Raw genomic sequence first — 14,571 nt, 5'->3', positions numbered from 1 at the left:
CGTTTGGGGGGACCGGGGCCCATGCCGAGGCCATCTTTGTCAGCTCGTCGGTGGCCTCGTTATACTTTCGCGCGACGTGATTTAGTTCGAGACCGTCGAACTTGTCTTCTAGGCGTCGTACCATTTTGCAGCAAGCCTCTATTTTAGGGTCGAGGCAGTTTGACTCCTTCATCACCTGATCTATGACGAGCCGCGAGTCGCCTCGGACGTCGAGGCGCCGTGCCCCAAGCTCGATGGTGACTTGTAAGCCATTAACGAGGGCCTCGTATTCGGCCACGTTATTGGAGGCGGCGAAGTGGAGCCGCACCATGTAGCGCATGTGTACTCTGAGGGGTGAAATGAAGAGCAGACCCGCGCCTACCCCGGTCTTCATCAGGGATCCGTCAAAGTACAGGGTCCAACACTCCGTCTGAATTTGAGCAGGTGGCAGTTGGGTATCTGTCCATTTAGCCACGAAATCGGCCAAGACCTGAGACTTGATCGCTTTTCGAGGCGCAAAGGTCAATGTTTCCCCCATGAGCTCGACAGCCCACTTGGCTATCCTGCCCGAGGCCTCCCGGTTATGAACTATCTTGCCTAGGGGGAAGGATGATACCACAGTCACTGGGTACGACTCGAAGTAGTGGCGCAGTTTGCGCTGGGCCAGGACCACGGCGTAGACTAGCTTCTGGATGTGGGGGTAGCGCGCTTTGGTCTTGGAGAGCACCTCGCTGATGAAATAGACAGGTCGTTGGGTAGGCAGAGTATGTCCTTCTTCCTGCCTCTCTACTACTACGGCGGCGCTGGCCACTTGGGTTGTTGCGACGATGTAGAGTAAGAGGACCTCGTCCATGGCCGGGGGTATCAGAACGGGAGGATTGGTGAGCAGCCTCTTGAGTCTGTTGAGGGCTTCCTTGGCCTCGGGGGTCCAAGAAAAACGCTCGGATTTTCTTAAGAGTCGGTACAGAGGCAAACCTCTTTCGCCGAGGCGCGAGATGAAGCGGCTCAGGGCCACAAGGCATCCCATGACCCTCTGTACTCCCTTGAGGTCTCTGATTGGTCCCATGCTGGTTATAGCCGAGACCTTCTCTGGGTTGGCCTCAATGCCATGTTCTGAGACTATGAATCCTAAGAGCATGCCTCGGGGGACCCCGAACACACACTTCTCGGGATTGAGCTTGATGCCCTTCTCTCTAAGGCATTTGAAGGTTACCCTCAAGTCATTCACGAGATTCTCAGCCTTTCTGGTTTTGACCACTGATGTCGTCTACAGTAGGCCTCGACGGTCTGCCCGATGTTGTCGCCAAAAACCTGGGTCATGCATCGCTGGTACATGGCACCCGCGTTTCTGAGGCCGAAGGGCATCGTCACGTAGCAGTACATGCCGAACGGTGTGATGAAAGAAGTCGCGAGCTGATCGGACTCTTTCATCTTGATCTGATGGTAACCAGAGTACGCATCAAGGAAAGACAGGGTCTCACATCCTGCGGTGGAATCAACGATTTGATTGATTCGAGGTAATGGGAAGGGGACCTTTGGACAGGCTTTGTTCAGACTAGTGTAGTCTACACACATCCTCCATTTTCCATTTTTCTTCTTGACTAAAACGGGGTTAGCCAACCACTCTGGGTGGGACACTTCCTTGATGAACCCGGCCACCAAGAGTTTCTGTACCTCCTCTCCGATGGCCCTGCGCTTTTCTTCGTCGAAGCGGTGCAGGCGTTGCCTCGCCGGTCTAGATCTGGCCCGGATGTCCAGGGCGTGCTCGGCGACCTCCCTTGGTATGCCCGGCATGTCCGAGGGACTCCATGCGAATATGTCGGCGTTCGCACGGAGAAAGTCGACGAGCATGGCTTCCTATTTGACGTCGAGGGTGGCGCTGATCCTCAGCGCTCGGTCGTCGGGGCAGGCGGGGTCGAACCAGGATGAGTTTGATGGTTTCAGCGGGCTCGAACGCCCCCGCGCGACGCTTGGAGTCAGGCACCTCGCCACTGAGTTGGTCGAGGTGGGCGATGAGGGTCTCGGCCTCCGCAAGAGCCTCGGCGTACTCGATGCACTCGACTGTCGCAGTCGTATGCATGTTCGTACGTGGACTCGATCATGATGACACCATTAGGGCCTGGCATTTTGAGCTTGAGGTAGGTATAGTTGGGCACTGCCATGAACTTGGCGTAGGCACGGCCGTCCTAGAATGGTGTGGTAGGCTCCCCCGAACCCAACTACCTCGAAGGTGAGGACTTCCTTGCGGTAGTTGGAAGGGGTGCCGAAGCAGACAGGAAGGTCGATACACCCAAGGGGTCGCGTGCGCTTCCCTGGCATGATGCCGTGGAAGGGTGCGACGTCGCCTCGGAGCCTCGACCGGTCGATCTCCAAGAGCTCTAGGGTGTTGGCGTAAAGGATGTTGAGGCCGCTGTCTCCGTCCATCAACACCTTGGAGAGTCGGGTGTTGCCGATGATCGGGTCGACTGACCAGTGGGTACTGCCCGGGATTCGGAATACGGTCGGGGTGGTCATCTCGATCGAAGGTGATCGCCTCTCAAGACCAGTCGAGGTACTGGGGGGTGGCCACCTTGACCGAGAAGACCTCTCGGCGTTCCCTCTTGCGCTGCCGCACCGTAAGGCATGTCGAGGGCCCACCGAAGATCATGAAAGCGTTGCGTACCTCGGGGAACCCATCGTCCTTGTCTTCGTCCCGACCGCCGGTGCCCTTCTACTTGGTGTCGTCGTCGGGGAGCCCGAAGCCTGGCGTAGTAGCGCCGCAGCATGGTGCAATCCTCGAGAGCGTGCCTAACCGGGCTCTGGTGGTAAGGGCAGGGTTTCTTGAGCATGTCGTCGAAGGGCCTAGGGCCTTTGGAGCCTCAGGGATTCTTGTGCTCTACGGTCGCGACCAGATCAGCCTCCAGGACCTCCTGCTTCCCCAGGCGCCCCTTTTTCTTTTTCTTAGGGAGGTGGGAGGCTGAGGCCTCGGGGGCCTCTTCCCTCCGCTTACCCTTGGTGTCGGCGTCGGGGAAGATGGCTCCGACAGCCTCTTCACCTGAGGCGAAGCTGGTGGCGATGTCGAGGAGCGCGGCAGCAGAGCGCGGGACGTTGCGACCTAATTCTCGGACCAAGTCCCGACAAGTGGTGCCGGAGAGGAAAGCCTGGACGATCTCCGAGTCGCCGACGCTGGGTAGCTCAGGTGCACTATTTGGAGAAGCGCCGGATGAAGTCTCGGAGAGACTCGTCCGGCTTCTGGCGACAGCTCTTAAGATCCCAGGAATTCCCAGGGCGCACGTATGTGCCCTAGAAGTTCCCGACGAAGATCCTAACCAAGTCGCGCCAGTCGTGGATTTGCGAGGGGGGGAGATGCTCGAGCCAGGCTCGTGCCGAGTCCGACAAGAGCAAAGGGAGATTGCGGATGATGAGTAGGTCATCAGTCCACGCCACCTAGCTAGCAGGCCAGGCGGTAATCGGCGAGCCAGAGTTCCGGGTTGGTCTCGCCGCTGTACTTCGCGAGATTGGCCGGCTGTCGGAACCAGGTGGGGAAAGGAGCAGCGCGGATGGCCCTGCTGAAGACCCGAGGGCCTAGCGGCTCAGGGGAAGGACTGCGGTCCTCACCACTGTCGTAGCGACCGCCTCGGTGTGGGTGGTAGCCCCGAGCGGGCCCCTCGTTGTCGTGGCGTCGTCGCCTGCTGACCACCTCATGGTCTCCCTGCACCTCGCGTCGATTGCCGAGGCGGTCCAGAAGCACAGGGGACCCTGTGGGCTATTGGCGCTCGAGTCGGGCTCGAGACGAGCCGGGGCTTCCCTGTCCTGCCAAGGCGGTGCTGTGAGAAGGTTTGAGGCGCCCCCGTGCCGTCGGGAGGCGGAACTCTCAGCCTGCTGAACCGCAGCGGTCTCTAGGAGATCGCGGAGCTCGCCACGGACCCGCCGCCCCTCCGCGGTAGAAGGCTCGGGCATTGCGCGGACCAGCATTGCCAGCAGCCACGACGTTCTGGCTGGCGCGATTGAAGACTGGGGGTTGCTCGCTCCCTTCGTCGTCATGGATGCGGTGATGCACATCGCGGGCTCTTCGTCGGGCTCCCCCGCCTTCGCCGTGGCCTCGCTGTTCCTGTTCGAGAGAGTCCCGAAGCTGCTGCAGAAGGAGTTGGTCTTGTTCGACCTTGGCCTGGAGCTCACGGAGCTGCTCTAGGTCTGGGCGCTGAGGTCATGCAAGAGCGACGTTCTCATTTCAGTGCGGCCGGCAGGACATTGCGTGGGGGTGTGACGGCGCCCGCCCCTGGACGAAGTGGGGAGCGGCTACCTGCCCCCTCATCCTCTTCGCCTGCCCTCGGCATCCCGAGCCCGACGTGGAAACACTCGCGAGTGGGGTCGTAAGTGCCTTCGTCGTCGGAGTCGGAGCAACCGAAGCAGTAGTCGCTTGCGGCCAAGAACTGTCGCAAAGCCCCAGGGTCATGGAGCCCGGAGAAATCCACTCCGGGCCATGCCTCGTCCTCATCCGGAGAGTCAGGCATGGGTGCTTAGGTCAAGACCGAAGCGCTGGCAGCGCTCTGAGGGATCCTCGTGAGTGGCAGCGTATGCGTAGGCGTAAGAAGCGGCGGCATTTCTCAACCCAAAGGGGTATGAGGATGGTGCCGTTGCCAGATTCTGCTCCGCCGGGGTCGGTTCTTCGGGGAGTGGTGGAGCGGAGCTTGACGACTAGGCGCCATCGCAAGCCACCGGCGATTTCCCTTTGTCCAAGGCTCAGGCCAGACAGGTCCCCGGCTAGGGACCCCGTACCAACAGCTGGTCGTAGGATATCGGCGGGGAGTGGCGTGCCACCCCGGGTTCGCGTAGCGTCGGGGTGGCCCTGCTCGCGTCGTGCCTGGCGAGCGCGGCGAGAGCGGCCGCCCGGGCGCCGCCTGCGCCTGGGCTGCCGGTGCATAACTTCATCGTCGGACAGGCGGGGCTCGAGGAGTGAGGAGTACCATGTCATACTCATGCCCTAGAGACATGAACTCTAGGCTCCTCGAACCAAACTACGGTGCCGAGACGCAATGGCCGTACCGAGGTCTGCCATCCGGAACCTTGCTGGGATGACGAAACCGACACGCAGCGCCCCTACCTGGCGCGCCAACTGTCGGTGTTTCGGACCGGGGGGTCCTCGACCGACTAGTGAATTTGTTCTGCGTGCTCCCGATTTCGGATGGTGATGCAAAGAGACACAAGGTTTATACTGGTTCGGGCAATCGGCGCCCTACGTCCAGTCTGAGGGATAGGAACTTGTATTCCTTGCACCGAAGTGCTCATAGTAGGGGGTTACAAGCTAAGGGAGAGAGGGAACTAGTCCCAGGTCTCGACAGGGTGTGAGTGGGCCGTCTGAGACGTTGCTCTCAAGCGGCTGGAATGTGTGCGTGTGTGTATGTGTTATCCGGTCTTTTTTCTCCCTGCCCTAAGAGGCCCAAGTCCTCTCCTTTTATAGTTGAAGGGAGGACGAGGGCAGTACATGTATCACTATGCGACAGTCGTGCCAATAGGAGTGGCACGTCCTGAACCCTGTGGCCCGTTCCGGTGGCGGCGTGGCCGTAGGAGCGATCCATCCTTGGAATACTGGAAGCGGCGTGGTTGTCCCATCAGGTCCTGTGCGTCGTGGGAGCCCCGGAGAATGTCTCGGAGCGGACGTGGCGGCGAATGTGCAAGCCCCGGTGGACAGATTGTGCGCGAGGCTGAGGCCTGGTCGGTGCCGAGGCTTGTACTGCGGTGGGGGGGTCTCGGCAGGCACGAACCCCGAGATTGCCGAGGCCCTGGTGTACAGTGCCTGAGGCCTTGAGCGGGCGGCGGGTCATGGGTGCAGCGTTAGGACACAGTGGCCAGGTAACCCCCGTCATACCCTGTCCCAAGCGCTGATCGTGGACACAGTGCTGGGACACAGTTACCGGTAACCCCCGTCATACCCTGTCCCAGGCGCTGATCGTGGACACAGTGCTGGGACACAGTTGCCGGTAACCCCCGCCGTGCCCTGTCCCTAGCCGGTACGGCGCTGATGCGACTTCGGGTCGCGTCGGCCATTCTGTGACGTTGAGCCGCTGTCCGGCTGAGATTGCGGGAGTGGTTGAAAGTATTAATGAGATGTGACGCGCTGTCGGGAGGGTCGACCGAGGCGGGGGGCGACGGACCGCGGACGAGCCGGCCTCGAGCGACACGGAGAATGAGGCCTCGCGCGAGACGGAGATCAGGCTCCTTGCCGAGGCCTCGCGCGAGAGGCCTCGCGCGATACGGAGAACGCGCTTCCTTGCCGAGGCCTTCCGTGGAGAGCCTCGGGCGGGGCGGAGACGGCGTTCCTTGCCGAGGCCTTCCCTGGGGAGCCTCGCGCGAAGCGGAGTTGGCGTCAGGATGCCGAGACCTCCTGCTCGAGGCTCGAGGCGAGGAGGGGGAGGACCCGGTGGTCTTGGTCGTGGCGGGTGAGGGGCCCACGACTTACCTTCTAGCTTTTTCTTTTTTGATGGGACTTTAGCAACCCATTTTGATGTTTTGCATAGGGTACCCCATTCTAAGATACCCGACAATATGTATTATACAACCGTAGGATGATGCCAAGGCCTAAAAAAGCTAGCAAACCTAGACGCATGTAGTTATGTTATGGGTTCATTGTTGTGCATCAAATGGGAAACCATAGGTTTATGGTTTAATGTTAACCGCTTTGAGTTCTGAGAACGAAATTGGTTGTATTGTAGTTATGGTTCTCATTGACATTTATTTATGATGTTTTGATTTATGTTTGTTAAATTACATCCGTTTTGTTAGATGCAAGAAATATTTCGGGAGGAGTTTTGGCAAAAACAGGGTCGTCCTCGAGAATTATACCCCGACGCGTCTAATAAAGATGCCCCTGTCCCTCCCGACCTCCCTGTCCCTAACTGTGACTGTGGTTTCCTGGCCCATGTTTTTCAATCGAAACATCCGGACACAACGGCGTATTGCTTCTACACATGCAGTCGTTTTAATATAAGAAATTGTTTCCACTGTCCTTTTTCTTTATTTGGGTAAGTATGCTACTAATATTTTGTTGGAATCTCATTGTGTAGGACCATGAGAGGTGCTTTTTCTTTTAGTGGATCGACGGTGCAGACAAGTTTGATCCTAGGTACCTCCTTTTCGACGATTGGTTTAGAGAGAGACATTCACGTGAGCACTTCAAGCGGTGGGTTCCACCCCCCTAACCCTCCGCCAATGACGGCTAAGGAGAAGCACCTAGCCACAGTTAGACGACTCGAGGAACCTCCTCTGTGCGATTGTGGAGATCGAGCTATGATAAACCCTGAGAATACGTTGGAGTTTGTGTGTCCAAACAAGCATAAAGTAAGTGCAAAGTGTATGTGTTGAAATGTTGAGCTATATGTGTTCATGTAGTAATGTCTACTTATTTAGGTGTTTTCAATGACGAAGTGTCGTTTCAAGGAGTGGTTGTATGGTTCTAAGAACCAATGGCCGGAAGAACCGCGAAAGGTTAAGGAAAAGAAGAAAGAAAGGGTAATTTACAAAGCACCTCTTGTCATGTGCAAATGTGGTGTTAAATCCAACTATGGCCTAGTCCTTTTCGGAGCTTGGAATAGGCCATTATTGCGGCCATATGGTTGAGTATGATAAGGTTGGTTATTTTTATAGTAAACATGAAATCATATTTTGTTTCTTTTGCTAAGACATATATGATAGAATTTATTGTTTAAACAGAGCACTAGAAAATACAGGTGGGAATGTTATGATGGTCAAGCTAAGTTCTTGGATGAACTGAAGAAGAGTGAAGTAATTGCACGGAAGAGAGGATATGCACCTGACTACGTCAACCTATTCGTTAAACATCACAAAGAAAAGATGCGTGAGTTTGCTAGACGGCGCGGTATATGTAACCCGATCGATGTTGGGCTTAACAAATGGGGATTGGAGAGGCGGATGACGTTAGAGGAGGAGAGGGCAAGGAATGAGGCAAGGGAGGAGACAAGAGTACAGATGCAGGTCTTGAAAGAGCATTTTGTTGCATTATGTGGCAGTGAGTGCTTGAAAGCATTTTTTTTCGTTGCATGATTTTAAATGAAATATAACCGCGTTGCTAACTGATTGTATTTTATACATGAAGGGATTGGTTGCAGTGAGGAACATGCCGCAGAGCTGGCTCGTGCAAGGTATGAGGAGAAAAAGTTAGATGAGCATAGATCCGGGCCGACGGAGTCGTAGCGGATGATGGGCGTGGGTTAGGCCGACGATCCGGGCCGGCAGTGGCACGGTCGGGCGCTGCAGGTGGTGGGGGTCGGTGGTGGCGCGTCGATGACAGCGGTGGCGCGCGGCGGGCGTGGGATGGCCGGGGCTCCGCGCGGCGAGTTCGGCTCGACGGGCGCGGGAGGCACGATGGCCGCGGCCGAGGGCGGCGGTGGAGGGCGGCAAGGCGGGCCGTGGCCGAGGCCGGCGGTGGAGGCCAAGGCGAGGACGGCGGTGGAGGGCGAAGGAGGGCCGCTGGCCGCGGCGCAGGCGGCCAGCCGCGGGCAACGCCGCGGCGCGGGGGGGGGGGCGCGGGGCGCGGGGCGGCCGTGGGGCTCGGGGCGCGGGCGAGGGCGCGGGGCGCGACGCGGGGTGGCCGTGGGGCTCGGGCCACGGCCGAGGGCGGCGCGGCCGTGGGGCTCGGGCCGCGGGCGAGGGCGCGGCGCGGCGCGGGCGAGGGCGGCCGGTGGAGGCAAGGGCGCGGGCGGCGGCGGCGGCTCTGCTAGGGCGAGAGAGGGAGAGAGGAAGAGAGATGCGGGTCCCATAGATATTAAAGGCTCGGCGTCAAGATCTACGGCGCCAGTCACTCTGGCGCCGAGCTCACTGTCATGTCATCCACCGTGTCCAGGAGCTCGGCGTCAGAGACGCTGGCGCCGAGACGACGCCGAGCTCACTGCCATGTCATCCACCATGCCCAGGAGCGCGGCGTAAGAGACGCTGGCGCCGAGACGTGTTAGCTCGACGTCCTGGATCCATTTTCTGAATTCTTTCCGCCGTGAGTCTATTTGTGAAAAACTTAAAAAAAACTAAAATGTAAAAAATTCGGCACAGGGGACCTAACCCGCTGCAGCGCCATTAATCCTCCCGGCCTCGGGAAGAAAGAACCTGCGGCGGGGCTTCTCTGCTTCTGGGCTTCGGAGCCAGGACTCTCAGGTCCAGGAGGAGCAGATTCCACATGTACGGACTGGGGACCGAGTGAGTTCGGCTTCCAGTTTGTTTTTTTGTTTGATTATCCGTGGCCGGGGGACTGGCTGCGGAATGCCAGGCTGTGGAGGCATAAATGTGACCTCCGTTGGCAAATTTCATGCATGGGACGAACTCTATAAATTTCTAACAGCTCGTGGCGCGGCACTTAGCACATGGATAGAAGGTGGTGCTAGTCCACTGGACTCTCCAACGCAGAATTGACACGGTGATGTAACATGCACATCGCATGATCTTGTTAAAGGACACGTGTTAAGCTGGGCTAGTTCCCGGCTCCAAGTGCGCCGACAATCGTAGCGTGCCGTGGCCACGTCCGCGTCCGCGATCATGAGACCTACTGCTCCGGTAGAGGATAGTACTGTACACAGATCATACAGTGCAGCTTCCTCTTCTCAGGCCCCGTTTAGATGCGAGAATTTTTTGGCTTTTGGTTATTATAGCACTTTCGTTTGTATTTGGTAAAAATTATCCAATTATGGATTATTTAGGCTTAAAAGATTCGTCTCGCCAATTACGAACAAACTATGCAATTAGTTATTTTTTACCTATATTTAATGCTCCATACATATGCCGCAAGATTTAATGTGACGAGAAATCTTGAAAAATTTTAGATTTTGGGTGGGATCTAAACAGTGCCTCAATTAACCTCGGACAGGTTCCGATCACCAAGCATGCATGGGATGGGATGCAATAATTAACGGACTGGATGGGACTTGAGCGGATGGGCAGCCCTACCGCCGCCGTACCCGTACCTTGGTCGCCGGCTTCTTGTTCTCGGGTCCCAAGGCCTTGTTTAGATCATCTCTAAATTTCAAGTTTTTCACTTTCTCTTCATCACATCAATTTTTAGCCGTTTATATGGAGTATTAAATGTAGGTAAAAAAATAACTAATTGCACAGTTTAGTTGGAAATCACGAGATGAATCTTTTGAGCTCAGTTGGTCCACGATTGGACAATATTTACCAAATAAGATGAAAGTATTACTATTTATCGGGTTAAAATTTTTTGCCCAAGCAAGAAAGATTCTGGCACCTCCGAGGCTCCGACCCGCGCACCTGACCTAGGCACAGTTGGCACGTGAGATCCACCATCCACGCGCTCCACGGCAGCAGTCACCAGCCAGCCGCCTCGCCACATCACCCGGCCACCGACACACCCCCCACGGCCGCACCGACCCTCCCCTTCCCTCCGCACCAGAAACACCGCGGCAGCAGCGGCACCGCAATAACAGAGCGGTTATTAAGGGCCCGTTTAGTTTCTAAAATTTTTTACGCAATATTCATCACATCGAATTTTGCGGCACATGCATAGAGTACTAATGTAGATGAAAAAAAACTAATTACACAGTTGGGTGAGAAATCGCGAGACGAAACTTTCAAACCTAATTAGTCTATAATTAGACACTAATTGCCAAATACAAACAAAGTGCTACAGTAGCCCAAACCAAAAAAATTTTGCATCTAAACGTGCCCTAACTGCAGCGCCCGAAAGATCGCTGGCTCGCGCGCGCGCGAGAGAGAGACACTGCAGAGGCACCTCAGCTGATGCACGGCATGAATCGGCGCCGTGCCGTGCAGCCAGGGACGCGGACGTACTACGGCCGAGGTCGATCGATCGCATCTCGCGCCGCGAAGCGGATGGCTCAACCGACCGGCGCGACTGACGACTGACCGAGACGGGTCGACGTGTGTCGTACGTGCATGGCAAATGATTTGGGTGCCCGGGCGGCATGCACGAGCAACGACTGCGCCGCGCCGGCCGGAGGGTGGTGGTGGCTGCCCTGTTGCCATCCGTGTCCTCGCCCCGTCGCTCTCGCCGCAGTTACGACAAGCCGGCCGGCCGGCCCCGTGCGCCCGCGTCGGCCAGAGGGCGGTGGTACATGCTTTGCTCGGATATCTCCTCGATCGCATGCGGCCGGGCGCGCGGCCGGGCCAGGGCAGGTCGTCGCCTCGTCGGTCATGCCACCTACTGACCATCCACTTGGGCGGCCTGCGCCTGCCCGCGGGTACGGTTTGCCTTGCCGACCGAGGATTTTGCCCAAAAATTTGCGCTTGCGGAGTGGCCGGACGGCTGGTGACCGGCCGCCTGCCGTACGACCCTCTGCGGAGTGGTGGGAGCAGCTAGCCCAGTGGCCGGCCGTCGCTGTGCTGCCAGAGGCGCACCGTGTACCCGCGGCCGTACGGTCGAGTGACGCAACCGACGACTCTATAGTCTATATACATCCGACATCCGAGAGCTGAAGCGCGCGAGTGCGGGAGGCACTAGCGTGCTCCATCCACCGGCGGTTACGTGCCTACTTGCTACTGCTAGTTCTAGTTTTTGTGCGGCAGCCGGCAGGGCATGCACGATGCATGTACCTACTACAGCATGATGTGACAAGCTAACCTGCAGGCTAGCTGCTGCACGCAGTGAGCGCTGTTCAAAGCCCTTGCATACGGACTCATTGTTAAACCATGGTTGATAGAACAACACCTTTCGGGAACGATGTTCATTTGTTCTTGTTATAGCTCTAGCAAGCTAAGATCTTGTGTTGTTTCGCCAAAAAGAAAAAAATAATCTTTTGTTGTCCAATTAAAAAGAGTGTTCAATGATATCTCTGTTTTTAACATAAAAGTACAAGGAATCGAAAAGCAAAACTCTTTCGCCGGCGCCAAAGCATGTGCTCCGAGCAGAGCAGTATAGAAACTCAATTTGGGCCACCGCACTTCACACTATTTTGTCCTCTCCATGCTGTACGAGTGTTAGTGCGTCTTTTCGTTCCAGCTTTTCTTATCTTTTTGTCTGACATAATTCTAGTGTGTCGGTCGGAGAGATTATAAATCATTAAAGGGCATATTTTGTTCGGCCACTCATTTGAACATGTATATTATCGCAAGTAGCTTTGTTTGGCAGATCAGATGATTGCCTTGTCGTTTACGAACCAATAGAATTCCCTTTCTTTAAGGAAAGAACACCAACTCATTCAGAAGAGAACCGTACCAAAAAGACTTGATGTACCAAAAAGATGTAAAATGGTCATAAACGATGTACCAAAAATGTGGTCGGCAGCAGCTTGCTCCTTAATAAGATGTACCAAAAAGTTACTACCCTCAACTGTGGTGGGTCCGAGAGTGATTGCTTCCACGCAGTACAGTACTATTACGTGATTGATGAAAAATACAGTTTTATCAAGAACTTGATCGACCAATCCACCAATATCATTTCTATGTGTGTATTGGTGGTCAACATTTTGAAAGACTGAGTAAACGCATTCTAACACGGCAAGTAACGAGAATGGACTAGCAACATGGAGCTTACTGTCTAAGAAAAATTCTGGTTTTTATTCTTTTTTTACTCCATCTTGAAATACAGTAAGTATTTTTTAAATTAAATAAGAAGTCTGACAAAACACTAACATGTCCCTAACTAATTAATTAGTTTGGTTGTTAACTTGTTTAATTGTATAGTAAGACATTGTCTAAAAAGCATGCATGTCATTGATTTCGGCTATTACGTGAGTCATTTCGGGCGTGTGAGTGGGCCGTCTGAGACGTTGCTCTCAAGCGGCTGGAATGTGTGCGTGTGTGTATGTGTTATCCGGTCTTTTTTCTCCCTGCCCTAAGAGGCCCAAGTCCTCTCCTTTTATAGTTGAAGGGAGGACGAGGGCAGTACATGTATCACTATGCGACATCGTGCCAATAGGAGTGGCACGTCTGAACCCTGTGGCCCGTTCCGGTGGCGGCGTGGCCGTAGGAGCGATCCATCCTTGGAATACTGAAGCGGCGTGGTTGTCCCATCAGGTCCTGTGCGTCGTGGGAGCCCTGAGAATGTCTCGGAGCGGACGTGGCGGCGAATGTGCAAGCCCCGGTGGACAGATTGTGCGCGAGGCTGAGGCCTGGTCGGTGCCGAGGCTTGTACTGCGGTGGGGGGGTCTCGGCAGGCACGAACCCCGAGATTGCCGAGGCCCTGGTGTACAGTGCTGAGGCCTTGAGCGGGCGGCGGGTCATGGGTGCAGCGTTAGGACACAGTGGCCAGTAACCCCCGTCATACCCTGTCCCAAGCGCTGATCGTGGACATAGTGCTGGGACACAGTTACCGGTAACCCCCGTCATACCCTGTCCCAGGCGCTGATCGTGGACACAGTGCTGGGACACAGTTGCCGGTAACCCCCGCCGTGCCCTGTCCTAGCCGGTACGGCGCTGATGCGACTTCGGGTCGCGTCGGCCATTCTGTGACGTTGAGCCGCTGTCCGGCTGAGATTGCGGGAGTAGTTGAAAGTATTAATGAGATGTGACGCGCTGTCGGGAGGGTCGACCGAGGCGGGGGGCGACGGACCGCGGACAAGCCGGCCTCGAGCGACACGGAGAATGAGGCCTCGCGCGAGACGGAGATCAGGCTCCTTGCCGAGGCCTCGCGCGAGAGGCCTCGCGCGATACGGAGAACGCGCTTCTTGCCGAGGCCTTCCGTGGAGAGCCTCGGGCGGGGCGGAGACGGCGTTCCTTGCCGAGGCCTTCCCTGGGGAGCCTCGCGCGAAGCGGAGTTGGCGTCAGGATGCCGAGACCTCCTGCTCGAGGCTCGAGGCGAGGAGGGGGAGGACCCGGTGGTCTTGGTCGTGGCGGGTGAGGGGCCCACGACTTACCTTCTAGCTTTTTCTTTTTTGATGGGACTTTAGCAACCCATTTTGATGTTTTGCATAGGGTACCCCATTCTAAGATACCCGACAATATGTATTATACAACCGTAGGATGATGCCAAGGCCTAAAAAAGCTAGCAAACCTAGACGCATGTAGTTATGTTATGGGTTCATTGTTGTGCATCAAATGGGAAACCATAGGTTTATGGTTTAATGTTAACCGCTTTGAGTTCTGAGAACGAAATTGGTTGTATTGTAGTTATGGTTCTCATTGACATTTATTTATGATGTTTTGATTTATGTTTGTTAAATTACATCCGTTTTGTTAGATGCAAGAAATATTTCGGGAGGAGTTTTGGCAAAAACAGGGTCGTCCTCGAGAATTATACCCCGACGCGTCTAATAAAGATGCCCCTGTCCCTCCCGACCTCCCTGTCCCTAACTGTGACTGTGGTTTCCTGGCCCATGTTTTTCAATCGAAACATCCGGACACAACGGCGTATTGCTTCTACACATGCAGTCGTTTTAATATAAGAAATTGTTTCCACTGTCCTTTTTCTTTATTTGGGTAAGTATGCTACTAATATTTTGTTGGAATCTCATTGTGTAGGACCATGAGAGGTGCTTTTTCTTTTAGTGGATCGACGGTGCAGACAAGTTTGATCCTAGGTACCTCCTTTTCGACGATTGGTTTAGAGAGAGACATTCACGTGAGCACTTCAAGCGGTGGGTTCCACCCCCCTAACCCTCCGCCAATGACGGCTAAGGAGAAGCACCTAGCCAC

At 55.5% G+C, this 14,571-nt stretch overlaps 1 protein-coding gene across 1 annotated transcript; it reads right to left on the bottom strand.

Annotated features, from left to right (window-relative positions):
• Positions 1-8,186: 8,186 nt before the first annotated feature.
• On the bottom strand, positions 8,187-8,735 carry LOC136467226 (anther-specific proline-rich protein APG-like). The gene has a single exon (XM_066465838.1). The coding sequence runs from the start codon at positions 8,733-8,735 to the stop codon at positions 8,187-8,189; it is 549 nt and encodes a 182-aa protein (XP_066321935.1).
• Between the last annotated feature and the right edge of the window lie 5,836 nt (positions 8,736-14,571).

Source organism: Miscanthus floridulus, chromosome 1 (assembly GCF_019320115.1).
Source record: "Miscanthus floridulus cultivar M001 chromosome 1, ASM1932011v1, whole genome shotgun sequence".
In the NCBI taxonomy this organism is placed as follows: domain Eukaryota; kingdom Viridiplantae; phylum Streptophyta; class Magnoliopsida; order Poales; family Poaceae; genus Miscanthus; species Miscanthus floridulus.
The sequence above is the reverse complement of the archived record's forward strand: the minus strand, read 5'-3'. Positions and strand labels throughout refer to the sequence as shown.